Source organism: Neolamprologus brichardi, chromosome 17 (assembly GCF_056152115.1).
Source record: "Neolamprologus brichardi isolate AB-2024 chromosome 17, ASM5615211v1, whole genome shotgun sequence".
Taxonomy (NCBI): domain Eukaryota; kingdom Metazoa; phylum Chordata; class Actinopteri; order Cichliformes; family Cichlidae; genus Neolamprologus; species Neolamprologus brichardi.
This window is the reverse complement of record NC_142120.1, coordinates 26,117,362-26,129,112: the sequence shown is the minus strand read 5'-3', so window position 1 is coordinate 26,129,112 and position 11,751 is coordinate 26,117,362. Positions and strand designations below refer to the sequence as shown.

The 11,751-nt window shown below is 39.0% G+C and overlaps 1 protein-coding gene across 2 annotated transcripts; it reads right to left on the bottom strand.

The window, feature by feature from the left end:
- Positions 1-1,846: 1,846 nt before the first annotated feature.
- Positions 1,847-10,589, bottom strand: si:ch211-191a24.4 (MARVEL domain-containing protein 3). Of its 2 annotated transcripts, none has more exons than XM_006797858.3 (4): positions 10,374-10,589; positions 9,866-9,962; positions 5,230-5,342; positions 1,847-3,339 (listed from the first exon to the last, which is right to left on the bottom strand). In XM_006797858.3, the coding sequence occupies exons 2-4, from the start codon at positions 9,955-9,957 to the stop codon at positions 2,681-2,683; spliced, it is 864 nt and encodes a 287-aa protein (XP_006797921.1). In that variant the 5' UTR covers positions 9,958-9,962; positions 10,374-10,589; the 3' UTR covers positions 1,847-2,680. The 2 variants fall into 2 exon arrangements, with proteins under 2 accessions (XP_006797921.1, XP_006797920.1); XM_006797857.3 differs by having other exon boundaries at positions 9,866-9,959.
- Between the last annotated feature and the right edge of the window lie 1,162 nt (positions 10,590-11,751).

Here is an 11,751-nt window from a genome sequence, read left to right as displayed (position 1 = left end):
CCAAAACATGTCAGACTTGGGTTTATCTGTTAAAATCTTGCTCATTCAGAACCATCCACACAGTATCACTTTTATGTTTTTATGTAATAAGATTAAAACACATCTGCTTCTCAAGCTTCCGGTTGTCACCTGCATACAGTCCACACATGCTCACTCATTTCTTTTAATTAATTTAACGTGTGTATGTGTATAGCTGCACTGAGAAGGTGAAATGATTGTATTTCCAGAATTCAACTTGTAGTGCATTTCTTCTACAAGCCTTATTCACCTAATTTCTCTCTCACACACAAACATACACACACACACACACACACACACACACACACACACACACACACACACACACACACACACACTTACAATTAGGGCAGGCCAATATGGCCAAAAATATTTATCACGATATATATTTGAAAATTTGCGATAACGAATATAACTGACGACATTGACGCGAGGCAAAATACTTTACAACTCCACAACTTTATTAGTGCAAAAAAAAAAAACCAATGTATTTTCACTTAATCAAGCAGCTGTTTTTTATGTGCATTAAAGCTATATAAAAATGTAACAGTGCAAATGCAAATTCCTTGCTGACGAAAGGCATTTCCAGTGGAAATTGGCCAACATATCCTGAGCATAACAATGTATAATATCCACAAAACTTAAAGTCACAATACGATAATATTATGTTGAAGCACAGTACATATTACTCCGCCGAGGCTCCTGTCTATGGTAGCTGTAATGTAGTGATGTGCGATACCACTGATTTCCTTTCCGATCCCTAACCCTTCTTTCCGATAACGACGGCCCGCTTGCATGTTCTACTGAAAATTGTGCTTTGGTGAGTATCTGACGGACGAAAGCCAAACCAGTTCCACACCACTGAAGTTGCAGCATTTTTACAAGCCAATTCTGGTTCATCAGTTTCATTCAACGATCTGCTTCCGCCCTTCTCATTCTCCTTCGCCACCACGCTTTTTCCGCCATGTGCGTATGAAAACAAAGGCACTGCGCATGCGCGTTTTACCCATATTCTATCGTGATATTTCATTTTATCATTGCCTAACATTATACCGGTATTACCGTGAACGGTATGATATGGCCCAGCCCTACTTGCAATGCTTTTATATTCATTTTCTTACATTTACACACCGATGCATTGGGGTCACTCAGGATTCAGTATCTTGCCCAAGGATACATGGTCACCGTGTATTTGAAGAAGATTAAGTCAATAATTGTCTAGAAGTAAAATTACTTTTACTGTTGTCTACCACATTTTTTCCTTGATTTCTAAAGATGGAAAATGCTCATCACGATTTTTTTTATTATTAGATATATAATTTAGATATTTAATTGTTAATAGCTTTTCATCACGTCCCTTTGCTGACAACACAGGAAATTGGAGCAGGAGAACATTTGCTTGTCCATCAGTTTCCTGTCAGCTAATTATTTCAGTCTGATATTTAAAATAAGAGTTATCTGCAGCCTTATTATTATTATCTTAAAACGGGTATGTTGGCAGAGCTGAGCAATTTTAAAACCAGAATATCCAAACTTAAAAGAGCATAACCAAAAGAAGAAATTTGTTAGTGCTGCTGTGATGGTCAGGCTGTCTGAAATGGTAAATTTAGAAGTCGGGTCATTTTATCACTCTGGGGAATTTTGACAAGTTTGTGTTGTCAGCGCAGTTACATCACTGCTGTCCTTTTGTATGTGTCCCTCCACTGTGTGACAGCAGAGATGTCATGGCTGGCACAGAACAGGGGAACACAAACAGCAGGACAGGCGCTCAGACTTCTGTTGCCCCCTAATGACAGTCGATTCAGCTTTTAAATGGAATCATAGTCGGTTTAATTACAGTAGATAAAATGCTGCAAACTGGTAGAAAAAAAAAAAAACATTAAGCAGTGTACATGTTACAATTAGAAAACTATCTCCAACAGTAAAACAGGCCATTTGAAGATTTGCTCAGCGATTTAAATTACTTGAATACACAAGCCGGTCATGTTCAGCATTACCTGAGATAACTGACACATTTCAGAACAGAAAGTTACATTTGGATAAAAGTTTTTTGTTTTTTTTTTAAAGACACATACAAAAATTTCTACATAAAAATTGACAAAAATGAGAGAAAATGTGCATAAAAAGTCAACATAATACATTTCATTTTCTGAGCTAACTAACAATATGTGGGGCTGATGAATGATGGCTGAGTCTTCACTTTATTTCTAGTTCTCTCTGTAAGTGGAAAAGCTTTAATATTCATTCATGTATTACAGTGCCTGAGGGAACGACAGTAAATTCACTAAGTACTAGGCAGCTTTAGTTGTCATACATTAGTTTTAGTGTTCGACTGTACTGTTTTAATCACAAATGTATTCTAGCTATGCAAAATTTTTCTTTTTTTTTTTTATCCAACTGAGCCACAGGAGCACATTAGTGCTACCTCACTGTACTGTTTATGTCCCCTGATCCACAGTCACTTTTGGGCAGCAACACAGAAGTAGTTTATACTACAAAGTAGCTGTGTCCATGTGGGGACAATGAAGACTTGTAAGTTTAAATGTGTCCTGTGATCCGTCTGTCAGTCTTACACATTTGGAGCCAATCCTCTTTGAATCAGTTCAGATGTCATTGTAGCAGAAACTAAAGTGTCCCCTTAACCACAGTACACAAGTCTCCCTCACACAGATGTGGTCTCGGCCCACAGCGGAGCCCTCTGTGGGTTGTTCCGATCCTGCTTTTTCTCCTCTTCCCGCCGCTTTTGTTCCTGTAGGTAACGCTTCACGTGCTGAATGGTCTGGAAAGTGAGCACTGTGCCAGCAATGTACAGAATAGCGGTGATGAGTCCGAACAGAGCCACAGCTGCATCAGCCCCACTCACGTTACAGTTCATCCAGGTGTAGCCGTTCCGTGAATACAGAATCTCCCGCTGCTTGCACACATCTGTGGAGTTGACTTTGATCATGAAGTGCAGGTAGAGGCCGACAGCCACCACATACACCACTGCGCCCACCGCCTGAAAGACCAGCGCTCCAAACAGGAGCTTTCGCGACATCCGGTGGGGGGGTTTGTTCCCAGACACCACAAACAGCAGTGAGACTATTCCAAAGGTGAGGCTGAAGGGGATGCCGCCATAGATGCTCGGTGCCCTCATTTGGTTGTACTGCATGTCAAGTTCTCGTAGCTTCTGCAGCTCAGTACCCTCAAAGTTGATGTTGGAGTTCAGGTTGAAGCCGCCCATGCTGGCTGCCGAGGACATTCCCGACGTAACCATCTGAGCTGCGACCACACAGATGAGGACCAGGGCATTGGTCAGCACAGCGCAGATCAGGATGATACCTTTGTCAGCATACAGAACAGGCATTGGAGTTCATTTTACAGAGAAATCAATCTTTCAAATCATTAAAAATAAAAAAAATAATAAAAATAAAAAAAAACAGCACCAGCATTTTGTGGTGAGGCGTCCTGATTTTTTTTTTTTTGCCTCATATGATCATTAATTAAATATCTAAGTTTGGAAGTGGTGCTCGGACACATACAGTTTAGGACTACATTTGATTCAGCTCTTGGCACTGAAACCAATTTAAATCAAATTTTAAAAATACTCAAAATAACCCAACAACAAAAATAACAAACAAGTCACCAAATGTGTTTAATAAGAAATGTCATGAATAGTTGCTACAAACCATCCTAGAGGTTTGTGCTTGGGTGAAATCTTATAATTTAATTATTCAATTACTTAGCACGAATCAGCAGGTATATGTGCTGCTGTCTGTTTGTGAATCAAGCCTACCAGCAAAAACTCATAACATTAACACTGCCATCACCGTGTTTATGGTCACTTATTCCTCAAAAAGAAAAAGAACAAAACAACAACAAGGGTCAGGGTGAGAGGCTCAGTCTAAAACCAATATGTGATGTCCATCTTTTATATATAGGATTTCTCAACTACTGCTACTCCCTCACTTTGAGCTTTAAGTATTTCAAAATGTTGCACTGAAGCTTTTTACTCTACCTGTTAGAATTGATTTATAGATGTTAATGCTCACTTTTAAAATATGTCTGTGTGTAGCTCCAAGCTACAGAGTCTTACATTCTCAGGTTCTAAGGGCTGAGGCTTAAATCGAAGAATCATCATACTACTTTTATTCTTCTTACTTGTACTTTTAGTTATTGACATTTGAACTTTTTAGCTTCCTAACTGATTTTTTCTCCCGAGTACTGAAATTTTTAAAGAGGCTAAAATCAATAAACTGTTATGCATCATATGGGCTTCAGAGAACTATAATGGTGGCACTTAGACTTTATTTGACTTGAGACCTAACTTCAGCTGTACATTTGAGGTCTTTATTAGTGTTCTCACAGGAGAAAACTAATCTGCGAGGCTCTGATTTCAAGTTCCCAGCTTCACAGAATAGTGTTCCTCTGCCTAACCTCTGAAAACAAAGTTGAGTAAACACATGAAAACCGGTCAGTGCAGTTTTCATAGAAAGAATGAAGTACACTGAAACTCGATGCCGCCATTAGACGCTACAGCTTTATTTCACACATACAGTACTGTGCAGAGCTCTTGAGCAACTCCTCATTTCGTCATACTTTGCTTCCAAGAAGCCAGACTTTCTCTAAATGTTTAACCTGGCGTCCACATATGTGGACATCACACTTTGGGTTGTCTAGACCAAAATACTAAATTTTGCTCTACAAGGGCCTGATGTCCACATACGGGGACGTTATACTACGAATGTCCTCATATGTGGATCTCATTTTTCTCAGAAAAAAAGAAAAAAAAAAATCACGTCATTCTTTGGTTTTACATTTATTAAGTCCCAATCAAGGTCATACCACAGGAATGCTTTTTATAGAAAGAAACCTAACTCCAGATAAAATAAATTTGAAATTATATCTTTAAACACTCTTACTGGCAGCCTGTTGTAAAAACACAGATAAAGAAAGATGTGTTCCCATTTCTTTAGTTCAATCTAATACAAATTTGGTTACAATTTTACAGACATATAATAGTATGTATAATAGTCAATATTTGTGCTCACAACAAAATATTGACTTTCAAGCTCATTAGATTTGTACAAACTGGTTTTGTCTTATATACTGTATTTCCATATACACTTCTGGACATGTTTCAATAAATCACTGTTGTTTTTTCCAAGCAAACTATAAAAAAGAGTTGAGGCTTTTGCACAGAACTGGACATCCATGGAGATCCTGACCTACCTCTTCTGGAGCAAATGTAGTTCCATTTGGAGTCACTGTGATTCACTCGTTCCCGTGCATGACTTGGATGTGAGTCAGCTTCTCGGGGGTAATATGGGGGTGATGAGGAGGACCTGAAAAAGATAACAATGAAGGAAATCATCAGCCAACTAATCTGAAACACTGACAGAAAGGCCAATGAGACAGGAACATGTGTTTTTAGCCTTTTGCCCCTGACATGAAAGTCCATTTTTCAGGCATTTTAAATGTCATAACAAAATTATAAACATGGTTAACTGCAGAAATAGAATATTTTTCCTACTGACAAAATGAATTTAAAAGAAGGTGCTTTTAATGCTGTTTTGGAGCTTTCAACAGACCTTTCTACAGCATGTAGTTTCCTCATTTAATTTAATTTCAATTCAGTTTTATTTATACACCCCCAATTCACAACAACAGTTGCTCCAAAGTGCTTTATATTGTTAGGTAGACCCTACAATAATACATGCAGAGAAAAACGCAACAATCACATGACCCCCTATGAGAAAGCACTTTGGCGACAGTGGGAAGGAAAACTCCCTTTTAATAGGAAGAAACCTTGAGCAGAACTAGACTCAGGGATGTCAGCCAGGTACCAAATTTCCTTCCGAGCTGCTTCTGAGAACAAGACTAATTGTTAATAATTATTGTTATTTTTTTAATAGTCTCCAAGTATAACAATAATATAAATCTTTTCTATACTAAAATAGAGTGAATCACAATTTGACAACTACTGTGAAAAGGCAGTAATTAGAAAGATACGTGTGAAACAATGTTAAAACACATCACAGCAGCCCTGCCCTGCAGCCTGGATCCTCACCAGTTTGCCTACAGAGCAAACCGGTCCAAAGAAGACGCCGTAGCCACAGCACTCCATGCTGCCGTAACACAACTGGAAGAGCATGGGAGCTATGTGCGAATGCTTTTCGTGGATTACTGCTCAGCTTTTAACACCATCCTTCCACACAAACTGGTGGCCAAGCTACAAGACCTGGGGCTTCCATACAGCACCTAGACAGAGAGTCAGAGTTCGCCATCACACATCCTCAGCCCTAAATCTCAGCACTGGCTCACCCCAGGGCTGTGCGCTTAGTCCACTGCTCTACTCTCTCTACACACACGACTGCACTCCTCTCCACCAGAGCAACATCTTTATGAAATTTGCAGACGACACCACCGTGGTGGGGCTCATTTCCAGGGATGACGAGTCTGCATACAGAGACAAGGTGGAGCAGCTGTCATTATCGTGTAAGGCCAATAACCTCCTCCTCAACACTTCAAAAACCAAAGAACTCATAATAGACTTCAGAAGGAAAAAGGCAGAGACCCAACCACTATTCATTAATGGGACTGTGTAGAAAGGGTGGCAAGCTTCCGCTTCCGCTTCCTGGGAGTCAACATAGAGGAGAACCTTTCCTGGAGTGCGAACACCTCCGAGCTGCTGAGAAAGGCCCAACAGAAACTGTACTTCCTGAGAATTCTCAGGAGGAATAACATCATACAGAGATTGCTGGTGTCCTTCTACAGAGCCACCATTGAGAGTGTTCTAACCTATTGCATATGCATCTGGTACACTAGCTACACAGTGGCTCAGAGGAAAGCACTCCAAGGGATCATTAACACCGCCCAAAAGATCACTGGCTGCCCTCTCCCCACACTGGAAGATCTACACCCGCTGTCTTAAAAAAGCCCAAAACGTCATAAAATATACCTCACATCCTGGCCACTCTTGTATTAATCTATGCGCTGACTGAAGCATGTATGTGGGAATGTATGTGAATGTTTGTTGATACTTCTTATTAGTACTTTAAGTATTCTATTTATTTTATTATTGAATTTTATTGTTTTATTTATATTTTGATATTGTTAGGGATGATGCAATGATCAGGGACCATTTTTAATTTCGTTGTACCTGTGACAATGACAATAAAGATTCTGAAAACAAATCCTGATACACTGCCAAATCTGAACTCTGGATTCAGTACTGGAATTCCGATTTTTATGGCACCAGTGGACAAAGTACTCAGGAAAAAAAAAGCAACAAAGCAATATAACAATAATGAATTACAAGTCAGTCTTCCTCTGAAAACCTTACATCTCTGAGGCTTGAACCATGAGTAAATTGGGGATTGCTTTACTAATACAATAATATACTGTAATGAAACCAGCAAGTGAGAATTGAGAGCAGCATTTGGTTGTACTCTGATGTAACCAGAAGCAAAAGATTCATCAATTATAACAAGACTGCAAACTCTAACTCACAGCAGAGCCCATAGGTATTAATAAAGTCTGGTCCATGACCAAAAGAAAAAATCTTTCAAGTTCTTGGACTGGGCTCAACAAAGTTTGGAAAAGTGGGTTAAAGTCATTTTAAACAAAACGTTTCCAAACTTTTCCAAAAGCGTTTTTATGATTTTGTTGTTGTTGTTAAATATTTGTGCAGACGCACAACAAAATATCAATCCTCTGTTGCTTCTGGGGCTCCCCTTGCCACATTCATAGTGGTAGAAGTAGAAAAGACTGAGGGTAGCTGCAACATTTTCTACAGTGTCCTTCATTACTCACAGACTACATGTTATCTTTTGATGAAAGGACATGTAAATAATTGCGCTAACAGTACAGCTTACATTTTTTCACTAATAAGGACAGGATTACAACATTCATTTTGACGCAAGAAGTCTGAGGGTCACAATTGTAATGCTAAAAAAAAAAAAAAAACCATTAAACAAGTGAATAATCAAATTATTATAAAAACATCTCATAATTGAATTTAAATGGACATTTTTACATGTCTATTCAAAAGCAAAAGAGTCAAGGGGATATTTTCTGTCTGTACAAATACAAGAATTATTATGAAAATGTATTTTTTTTTTGTTTAAGAATTTCCCAAGTGCTGTTAAAAAGAGCAAGGAAGTTTGAAAGAGTTTTTCCAAACATTCTGGTTTTATTTGGAACACTTGGAAGATTTTAAATAGAAATACAGAAAGATTTATTTCACAAAAATACAAAACGTACCAGGATCAAAATTATTAGCTCCCCTTGGTACCATCAGTCAGGATATCAGTCATTTCCTTTTTGCTGGATAACAGCATGCAGTTGTTTGTAGTAGTCTAAGGAGCTTGGAAAGAAAAGTGTCTGGACTTCTTTAAGTTGCTTGAAGACGTTTCACCTCTCATCCGAGAAGTTTCTTCAGTTCAAGTTTCACACGTCTGCTGAGCAATCCCAGCTCATTCTTTATTGGTGAATCTCTCAAGCTCCTCCAGATTTGTTGGTCTTCAGTTCACCACACAGATTTTCAATTAGATTCAACTCAGGGCTTTATGCAGGCCAGTCAGTAACATTCACTTGAGTCTTCCGGAGGTAGATCTTCACAGTAGTGAATTATATTTTGGGGTCGATGTTGTGTTAGAGAACAAAGCCACGACCCAGATCCAGTTTTGTTGATGTTTGAGGTTTTCTTTGGAAATTTTCATTATATCCTTCTTTCCTCATGATTCCTTCCACCTTGACTAGACTCCCAGTTCCAGATGCACCGAAGCATCCCCACAGCTTAATACTTGCACCACTGTGATTCTTTGGGTTTTATGCCATCTTTATCTTTCTTTCATCAGGTTTCCCCAGCATACTTTAGTCTGGCTTAAATGTGTATCTTCTGCAGAAGTTTAGTTTTTCTTGATTTCCAACCTGGCAGTCCATTCCGCTGCAGGGTTCTACTGATCGTCTTCTTTGAGCTTAAAATTCCCAGCTTGGTCTTTACTAGTCTTTTACTAGTGTTGGCAGTTGTTCCGAGCCCTTCACACAGATCTCTCACTATTTTTTTTTCCAGAGTCTTTGAAGTCGCTCACACCATACCTCTGCCAGGCTTGTTCTGTACTGTGTGGCTCTCTCTGAATTTCATTATATTTTTCACTGCATTCTTGACACTTGGAAACACTGTAATAACTTTGTAAATCCATCTGTTTTGTTTCTTGAAATAATTGTGTGACTGTGTGTCACAAATAGATATAATCTATGCTTTCTCAAGAAATATAATATGTTTAAAAATGGTGTGTTGAAAATTCACTCCGTTAAAAATAAAACACTGATGGGGGGGGAGGGGGTTAATAATGCTATCCTTATCTGTATGTTATATTGCTTGATAAATATGGAGCGAGAGTAACATTTATTTTGTGTATGGCAGTATGTAGGCTGATACCGTTTTAACGCATGTAAAACATGATGTTTGATACAAACAAGTATTTTAATTTGTAAATACAGACAAACAAGGTGTCCCTGATATGCTGTCCATGTTTACAATCTTTTACCCAGCAACACCTATGTAAACATGGTTGTTCTCTAAAGTACTACTGCTGGAGATTTAAATCCAGATTTAGGGAGGAAAAAAAAACACTGTGCATTCAAAAAGCATCTCCCTTATCTAAAAACTTGTTTTGTCCTTGGGAATTTCTGCAGAAATGAAGTACCTGCGCTTCTTCCACGGGCAGAGAATCCTAATGAGGGTGCGTAATAAGTGTATTTACTCTTGTTTCTGATCTGAGGAATTACATGGTGAGACAACTGCCCCAGTCTCCCTCACTTCAAAGTCTGGGTTTAAAACAACGGTGAACGCAGTGCGCACCTGTTGGATGGTGTTGACCGGTCGCCATTGTGCTGCCGGTGGTCTCCGTTCCTCTCCCGGTGCCCCCGGTTTGATCGCGGCTGCTGGCTCATTCCTGCTGACGGAAAGTGACACACTTAAACACAAAAACGACGTTTGAAAAGCACGAAAACTGTCCAGCATACTACAGGATGAAACGTATGACTCTAGAGGTTTTTATTTATCTTCTTTAACAGGAAAAAGAAAAGAACAAAAAGAAAAGGCTTTAACGTTTTAGCTCCTGTTGGCAAGGAAATATAGCCTACAACTGACGTAGAGCCCCCCACCCCACCCCAAAGTGAAAATTATGAAAACTACTAACAAATGAAAACTAGGCTGAGAAAGCGTGTAATTTTACACGAAAGCTTATATTTCCCGTCAAGCACCCGAAGAGCAGGTACTACTTCCAAACCAAAGCCAAGCTTGTGGGATACGTCAGCAAAGTAGCCAAAATGTCTGATTCAATTAGCGTTATCAAAGACAAACTTACTGTAATGTCGATAAAAAACACTTCAGACTGAAACGGCATTACTGAATCCAAATATAGTTATTCTGTCTGTTGTCAGAACCCAGGTAGAAACAACTCCACCCTACAAGGCGGAGGCGGAAGAGGAACTAACAGGTGAACAGAGGAGTTTCTGGTATCAGGTCAAAGCTACTACGAGCTTCGTGCGCCGTCAGTCCCGTCTCTAACGCCACAGAAACCTCTGTTTACTCCCTGTTTGAGGGGGTGCTGTTGGCCTTTCATTACCAGCACGCTGCAGCGGTGACGTCAAGCGGCACACCATTGGCCAAAAGCTGTCGTCTCCATCTACGTGTACGTACGTAGATCTGCCAGAAGAGGGCACTAAAAGATCTGTTTTACACTGCACAAGATATCAGACTATACATTATAATGCACAAAAAAGAAATAAAGGCAATTTTGCAACAGTTATTTACACAGTTTGAATCAAGCATAGACTATGTGGGCAATTTAACTTTTCTTACCATTTAATAATATCACTGTGTTCTCACACACCATTGTTTTCATCATCTTTTAGTAATAAAACATTTAAAAATAAATAGAAAATCAGAAAGTGTCATACTGTGGCCCTAAAATGTGATGTATGCGTTCTGATTTCTTGATTTTTCTCCTAATATCTTCATTTTACACCTAAAATAATAATTCAAACTTTAGCATTTATTGTTTCAGGCTTTGCCACAGGTATAACCTTAGTACGAGGTTTCAAGAATGATCATCAAGCGCCAATGAAGCTCTAACTCAGTTGCATTTCCAGCTGAGCAAGTGTGAAAGAATTCAAAGAATTTAGTTAGTGGCCAGGGGACTGTTTTTCACACAGTGTTGTCTCTGAATTTGCCTCACCTGCTGTAATTGAATTGACAGCATTGACAACCTCTTTTCATATCTTAATAATAGGATGCTTTTTATCACACACGATTGAGTATCACATACACGCACACACTCAGACACACATCTTCTTTATGCACCATTTTCTATTTGTGGTTTGTTTAGTTTTTGTCTAATTGTTTGGTTTTATCGTGTATTCTGTCCTGCATTTTCATTTTCAGCATGAAAGGGTTCAGTGGCCAGCTACATGCTGACAGCACCAGGTCATTTTCCATAGGCCTGAAGGTCATCCAGGTTCCCATATGAACAAAGCCTCAATTAGTCATGCTAAGGTAAGATGGCTGTTTTGAATCACAGTTTCAAAACATCTGCACCTAATATGATTGAACAGTGTCCACATGTCCGTATCAAGAATTCTGTCCCTAGTTTTTGTATTTAAATACCAATTTTGCAGCAGTGCGTGAGTTGATGCTGGTGGAGCAGTTTCAGAGTTTTTCCTAATATATAAGTAGCTTTATCA